The sequence below is a fragment of the Heterodontus francisci genome, chromosome 22 (genome assembly GCF_036365525.1).
Source record: "Heterodontus francisci isolate sHetFra1 chromosome 22, sHetFra1.hap1, whole genome shotgun sequence".
Lineage (NCBI taxonomy): Eukaryota > Metazoa > Chordata > Chondrichthyes > Heterodontiformes > Heterodontidae > Heterodontus > Heterodontus francisci.
In genome coordinates, this window is record NC_090392.1 from 31655380 (window position 1) to 31663555 (window position 8176).

The 8176-nt window shown below is 43.2% G+C and overlaps 1 protein-coding gene across 1 annotated transcript; it reads left to right on the top strand.

Annotated features, from left to right (window-relative positions):
- The first annotated feature begins 864 nt into the window (after positions 1-864).
- Positions 865-4867, top strand: LOC137381513 (probable G-protein coupled receptor 139). The gene is made up of 2 exons (XM_068054211.1): positions 865-934; positions 3960-4867. The coding sequence occupies exons 1-2, from the start codon at positions 865-867 to the stop codon at positions 4865-4867; spliced, it is 978 nt and encodes a 325-aa protein (XP_067910312.1).
- The last annotated feature ends 3309 nt before the right edge of the window (positions 4868-8176 follow it).

Here is an 8176-nt window from a genome sequence, read left to right on the forward strand (position 1 = left end):
GGTTTCAAAAACTAGAGGACACGAGTTCAAAGTGAAAGGGGAAAAGTTTAGGGGGGATATGCGTGGAAAGTTCTTTACGCAAGAGGGTGGTGGGCACCTGGAACGCATTGCCAGCGGAGGTGGTAGATGCGGGCACGATGGAGTCTTTTAAGATGGATCCAGACAGATACATGAATGGGCAGGAAGAAAAGAGATACAGAACCTTAGAAAATAGGTGACAGGTTTAGAGAGAGGATCTGGATCGGCGCAGGCTTGGAGGGCCGAAGGGCCTGTTCCTGTGCTGTAATTATCTTTGTTTGTTTCTTTGTTCTTGAGATGTCAGAGGTAGGTTCTTTACACAGAGCGTGGTGGATGCGTGGAAAGCACTGCCAGCGGTGGTAGTCGAAGCAGATACGTTAGGGGCATTTAAGCGACTCTTGGATCGGTACATAGATGATAGTAGAATGAAGGGTAGGTAGTTAGTTTGATCTTAGAGTAGGTTAAAGGTTCGGCACAACATCGTGGGCCGAACCTTTAACCTAGTGTGGTAGTGTGGCAACCAGAATTGCACGCAATATTCGAAGTGTGGCCTAAGGCCAAGGGCCTATTAAGATTTCATCATCTTTCATGAAAAAATGTAAATGGGATCAGGCAGAACCTTCTGGGTATTTCACTTCAAAGCCCTGCCAGTACAGTTTAAAAACAATCCATTCAATCAAAACAAAGACATGAGCCTGTCAGCAGCTGCACTAATCTCTCTGTTTCAATTAATGTAAATAATAAAAAGGATCAAACCATCTAATTACCTCCCTGGAGCCTGATATCAGGGATAAATGTGGGAATCTTTGAGGGGAGTGTAGTATGCACTTAGCGCTTCTAATAGCAATGCATGGATCACCAAAAGGTCTGCTGTTTTCCACTTACTGTCCCATCCTTGCAGCTGTCGGAGTTGCAGGTAAAGTATTGGACTTAGTTATTAGTTACGGTAACATTGATTCGCCGTGTCACTGATCTAATATCCAGTCGGGCTTCTCCTTGGTACTGACATTCGTTCTTTTATTTACCGGGATAATTTCTCCCTTTAACGGGATATCATTTCCCTTTGAATTGGTATGACTTTTCCTCTTTTACAGTATCATGTATTCCACTAAAACAGCTTTACTTCTCCATTTTATTGATGCTTCTTCTTCCTGTAGAAAATGAAAGTACTGAAATAAAAACAGATTACTGAGGAAAAACGTTATGATGTAAGTTCACTGACCTGAAATGTTAACTCTGTTTTTCTCCCACAGATGCTGCCAGACCTGATGAGTATTTCCAGTGTTTTCCCTGTTTATTTCTTCCTGTTACCAATATACTTTCTTCCCATTAATACCATAATTCGTTCCCTTTATGAAACTGACCATAACCAGTACAACTTCTTCACACGATTGATACAATCTCACCCCTTTACGGGTATTATACTTCCCTTGACCAATAATCTTTCATCGTTTTAACTGTATTATTTCTCCACTTTGCAGCTACCATCTCACAGTATAAATGTAGTTCTATTGCGTTATTACTGTGGGTGAATTATCACACTGCTATCACTGTGTAAATGTCATTTTATTGTGTTTTTGACATTGACAGTGATTGAGTAATTTCCATAAATGATTCACTGATTGGAATTATTCAAGGAATAACTAATTCCCAACTGAATACAATAAGTGATTCTTTTTTGAGGCGACGTTATTAGGCATCGAGTTGTTGAGATTGACATTGTTTTATGAATGAACTATTTAGAGTCATAGAATCATAGAATGGTTACAGCAAAGAAAGAGGCCATTCGGCCATTGTGTACATGCTAGCCTTCTGCAATATCATCTCAGCTAGTTCTACTCCCTCACCTTTTCCCATAACCCTGCAAAGTCTTTTTTTTCAGGTGCTTGTCCAATTTGCTTTTGAAAAGCTCCCGATAGTATCTACCTGCACTAAATTCTCAGGTAATGTCTTCCAGATTCTAACCTCCTGCTGTGTAAAAACGTTTTCTCTCATGTCGTCTTTGGTTCTTTTGCCAATTACCTGACTTCTGTGCCCCCTGATTCTCAACCCTTCCACCAATGGGAACAGCTTCTTCTGATCTTCTCTCTCTCGACCTCTCATGATTTTGAACATTGCTAACAGAACTCTGCTCAACCTTCTCTTCTCCAAGGATAACAATTCCAGCTTCTCCACTCAATCCACGTATCTGAAGTCTCTAATCCCTGGAATCATTTTCCTAAATCTTTACTGCATCTTCTCTAAAGTCTTCACATCCTTCCTAAGTTTCGGTGCCAGAATTGGACACAAGATTTCCACTGAGGTCAAAACAGATTTTTAGAAAGGATCATGATAATTGCCTTGCTTTTGTACTCGATGCCTTGATTTCTGAAACCCAGGATCCTGTTTGCCTTTTCAACCACACCTTCAACAAATTTTTCACACATACCCGAGGTCTCTCTGTTCCTTCACCCACTTTAGAATTGTGCCCGAGTATTGCCTCTCCTGGTCCTTCTTACCAAACTGTACCAATTCTCACTTCTCTGCATTAAATTTCATCTGCCACGTGTCTGCCAATCTACCAGGTGCCCTGCAAACCCAAGTCTAGGTCATTAATATATATCAAGACAAGCATTCATCCTAATAGGGAAGTCTGGGAAACTCCTCTGCATACCTTCCTCCATTCTGTCAACAGACATTCTCCACTACTCTCTGCATCCGGTCACTCAGCCAACAATCTATCCAGGCTGCCACTTTCCCTTTTATTCCATGGGCTTCAACTTTGCTGACATGTCTATTTTGTGACACTTTATCAAATGCCTTTTTGCAGTCTATATGCACTACAACATCCGGAGTACGCTAAGCAAGCATCCAAGTAACTTCATCAAAAAAACATGATCAATTATTATAAATGATTTGCCTTGAATAAATCTGTTCTGGTTTTCTGTAATTAAACGACACTTGTCCAAGTGCCTGTTGATTTTGTCCCGGACCGCACGGCGCGGAGACACTGCGATATTAATTGCGGCAGCTCATTTAAGTGGCCAGGGCGGACCGCCCCATCCAATGATGTGGAGGGACGGGCTGTCCGTCCCCAGCAATGTTGTCGGGTGTCAATGTGCAGGCGCTGTCGCCATTTTTAAAGGGCTTCATGCTCTACATTTCAATTGTAATATTTAAAGAAATAGTGATTTAAAATAGATCTGAAAAAATTAAGGAAATGTTTCTCACCCCTCGCCCACCCTCCAATAAACATATAATTCATTTGCCCCCCGAAATACCTTGTCCACCTGACCTTCCCCCGACCCAATGTTCATACACGATGCACTTTACCCTTTCTCACCATCTCCTTCACCAATCGGATGTTTTTGACCCCATCCCCTCCCTCACTGAAAAACATACCTTCTCCCCCCTCCCCACCAGTGTTCCACTTCAAACCCTGGATCGGGATCCGAAGGCAAGGAAGTGTCGGCCACCGACACCAATATCGCTCTGGGAGCTGGGAAGTAATGAATTTGTTTATTTAAATAACATTCCATATTTAAATAGGGCTTCCGTTGCCGAGCGGCGGCAGGGGTCCACCACAAGATCTCACCGCCACTGGTAATATTGGGCTGGGCCTTCACAGCGTTGAGGCCTGAGCTGGGCCTCTGCTGGAGGCACTTTCCTACACCACCCCCACCCCCCGCCCCCCCCTCCATGACCCACAACGTCGGGGTGCCTGTAAAATTCAGGCCCATATTTTTAATCCACAGGATTATTTTAAACAGAGAAGCAAGTGCCTGTAATGTAAGCAGTCGTGTCCAACTCAGGATCACATGTCAAAACTTTAAATTTCACACAGAATCCTGTAAAATGGCTGATTTTGCTGGGAGTTGGACCAGTAACTTTCCTCTTCTCACTCGCTCACACACATACACTCTCCCACTTTCTCTCAGCCTTTCTCTCTCTCTCTGTTGCAGCTAACCTGGCAGTCATTGTGATCCTGTCCCGAGGAAGATGTGGTCTCTCCAGGTGTATCACTTACTACCTGGTGTCCATGGCAGTGACGGATCTCCTGGTCATTATCACTGCAGTGATATTAAACCGGATTGCTGGTATTTATTTCCCACTCAGTTTCCTGTCCATCACACCTGTATGCAGTCTCTGTTCTGTCCTAAACTATGCAACCGTCAGCTGTTCTGTCTGGTTAACAGTCGCTTTCACCTTTGATCGATTTATGGCCATTTGTTGCCAGAAGGTGAAAATAAAATATTGCACTGAGAAAACGGCAGCATGGGTTATAGCAACGGTCTGTACACTGAGCTGTTTGAAAAATGTCTTCATGTATTTCATATATGAACCTAATTACATCACTAACAACATACCCTGGTTCTGCAGCATCAAATTAATATTTTATACATCATCTGCATGGGCTGCATATGATTGGATTCATACCATTTTAACCCCTTGTCTCCCATTCATTCTGATTTTACTGCTCAATGCTCTGACTGTCAGACACATTTTATCGGCCAGTAGAGCACGCAGGAGACTCCGGGCTCACAGCAATAAAGAGAATCAGAGTGATCCAGAGATGGAGAAGCGGAGAAAGTCCATTGTTTTACTCTTCGCCATCTCGGGTAGTTTCATCCTGTTATATTTATTATTTTTTATAAGAGTTCTCTATGTCCGAATAGCGGGTGTTAAATACTTTTCCGGTTCAAATTTCAAAGAATCAAATTTTATTCTGGAGGAGAGTGGAATAATGCTTCAGCTTTTGAGTTCTTGCATCAACCCATTTATTTATGCAGGAACCCAGAGTAAATTCAGGGAGGAGTTAAAGAATGGAGTGAAATATCCAATGAGTCTCATTGTTAAATTATTTAAATGATGAAAATAGTAAAATCCAACATGAATTTCTATCGTATTCCCTCTATTGCTGTCCTTGTTCATGTCACAAATGGCCTCCTGTCCTAGATACATTCACTCTCTTTGAGTGCCTGGAACTTGCTGCCGGGGAGGTGGTGGAAGCAGATACGATAGCGACGTTTAAGAAACATCTTGAGAAATACATGAATAGGAAGGTAATAGAGGGATACGGACCCCGGAAGTGCCGAAGGTGTTAGTTCAGGCAGGCATCAAGATCGGTGCAGGCTTTGAGGGCCGAATGGCCTGTTCCTGTGCTTTGTTCTTTGTTCAAGTAGGTGGATGTCCCACCCAAGTCCAATTAAGGGCCTGGGCCATGTAAAATACTGATGTGGCTCCCAGGCCCGGACATTTTGGTCAGTGGGCCAGCTTCCCTCCCAATGTAAAATTCCGGCAAGATAAATGACGTTGAACTGACATTGCCAGTTTTGGAACAACACATCTCATCTTCTGTTTTCATCAAAAACGAGCAAGTAATCTGCTTCAGTTTTTTTTTCTGTAACAGAGCTCTGAATTTATAAAAATCCCTTTTCTTTCGGTTAACCAGTGTATATGTGCATGTGTGTGAGCGTAAAGGGACTAAGGTAAAAAAAAAGGGAACTTTAAATAATTTTGATCTGTGTGACTATGCTTTACTACATTACTACTTAAGACTTGTTTTATAATAAACTGATAATTTTGTTGTTCATTAGATAAACCCGGTTAGTGTGTTCTATTCTGGGAAAAATGGAGTATATGATTGACTGTTTCGAGAAGTGGGAAAATTTAAAATAATACATTGTAACCTGTGGGTAAGTGGGACTAGAACAAACAGTGAACTCCTCCCACCTCGATCATTACATATTTAATTGGTTCTCCCATCACTAGGCAACGCCTCACAGCTACTTGCTGGAGCAAAAAGACAAAAGACCATCTCATTCACCTTTTACTCTTCCAATTGCCCAAATAGGACGACACGTCCCCACTTCTGTGTCATCAAAAATTAAAATTAATCTAACAAAAGTGCCCCTTTTTAAAGGGGTAGAAACAATAAGCATCAAAATCCGAGAAACGAAACTTAACAAATTAAATGAGAATATTATCTCCACTATGGACTGTGCACTCCAGTCTAATTTGCTTTGTGTCCTCCTGACAGTCGCATCATCAATAATAATGGAGTTGTTGACTAATCACAGGAATCAATTTCTATAAATTAATCTAAACAGACCCAGATACGAAGCCTGGAAAACCCCAGTGTTGGAGAATTTTAGGAAACGTTGGGAAACAAATTTCCCTGTTCCTCTCAAATATTATACACTTTCCACATGTTATGTCTCAACTTACTCACATACTGTATTGTAAAATGATTTTCTGTGAATGAAATCTGTCTAGTTGTCATTGTAAAAATCAATATTAACAATCGGGAGTCTGCTTCATAGATCGATCTCTCAGTGAAATATTGGGATGTATTTTGTTGAGACGTAAGGATCCGTGGCAGTGGTCGTGGGGTGTGGGGGGGTGCAGGAAGATTGTACCAGCAGTGGCCAACACGGAACCGGGCCCCACCTTCCCAGCGATGGCGATGCTCTCTGACGTACCCTCCCAATGGGACCCAACTTTGAATATGTAAATTAAGAAAATGAATACATTTAAATAAAATTGTCAGTGATCTCACCTGGTGCCCAGGATCTTCCCAGTGGCGGCTGACACTCACGCGCATTTACTTATCCATAAAGGGAAAGCTGGCACCACCGAGGTGGGGAAGGGGGCACATAGGATTTTCAGTGTAGTGTGGGGGAAGGGTTATGGGGTCAAATGTGCATTAATAGTGGAGGGGAGGGGGCAAAGGGGTGACCTCTGCACTTTGAACAGTTTGCATGATAAAGGTCAAGTCTTGGATGTAAGTCTTTTTGTGACGGAGAGGGTAATTTTTATCAGTGTTATTTTGGGGGGAAGGGGCAATATTTTATTGCGGAGTACTGGGATTGGTACAGTTTTCAATATTTAAATTTAGCGGCAGATCTGGCTAACATTTAAAAATGACGCCAGTGCCAGTGCACAGGCAGCTGATACCATTGCTGGAGTTACAGAACCCGCCCCCTCCATGTGATTGGGGGATTTGGCCTGACTGGTATATTTTCTTGAGCTTCAGCGTGGTAGATCGTGGCGGCATGGCGGTACATGCAGGCTATCATATTTATCGCCCGCCACTGCTACCAGTGGTGGGAGAATAAAATTCCGCCCATTGTTTCAGCAGATTGGTTATTAATTTATCTCCTTCAATCACAGACCTTGACCTCTGGTTCACCTGTTCTGGGCAAGATTAAATAACTCAATCTCGACCCTTTAAAAGCTTAAAAGCAACAATCATATCACCTTTCAACATTCTCTTTTCCAATGAGAACATGCTTCATCGACATAATCATTCCTCACAATCCAATCCATCCAGACCCTCAATCATTCTGAAATAAAAACAGAAAGTGCTGGAAATACTCAGCAGCTCAGGCAGCATCTCTGGAGAGAGAAGTAGAATTAATGGGCTGGATTTTATAAACTTGCTGCCGATCTCAGCGGTGAGCTTCAAAAATGGCAGCTCGCCTGAACGGGTCGCTCGCCAAAGAGCCACGAGGAGCTCAAACACAGCGGCTCATTTAAATATCCGGGGCGGACCATCCACCTCCCCACTGATCATGTAGAGGGGATGAGCTGTCCGTCCCTGGCAATGGTGTCAGCTGCCTGTGCGCAGACACTGACACCATTTTTAAAGGGCAGTCAACCCTACTGACTTATTTTAATATTTAGAGAAATATTCAATACAATTACATAAATACATTTCTTTTGCCCAACTCCCACCCCAACAACAATTAAATTAACCATTTGTCCTTTCCCCCACAAAACACTTACCTTCACCATCTGACACTCCCCCCGCCCCCCCCCCCAACAACTAAGCTGCACTAACTTTAAACTACAATCCTTCCCACCATCCCCTACATCCATGATGTTAATTTGACTCTGCCTCCCCCACGCCCCGCACTGAGAAATTTCCCTCCTCCCCCCACCCCACCAGTGTTGCACCTCGTTTACCCGGACGAGGATCCGAAGGCATGTCGAACGTGAGGACATCGAGATTATGGGTCAGTACATGTAAATGTAATAATTTTATTGATTTGCACATGCTAATTGTGATCCAGTCACTGTGCGGTGGGGGTGGTGGTGGCATGGTGTCTCACCACTGCTGGGAGGATCGAGTGGGCCCAGCCAGCATCGGGGTTGGTAGCGGGCCTCATCTGGGGCC

Coding starts and splice junctions, on each gene's coding strand:
- LOC137381513 (XM_068054211.1), top strand. CDS start 865: ATGCATGGATCACCAAAAGGTCTGCTGTTTTCCACTTACTGTCCCATC. Junction 935..3,959: donor TGCAGCTGTCGGAGTTGCAG/GTAAAGTATTGG, acceptor TCTCTGTTGCAG/CTAACCTGGCAGTCATTGTG.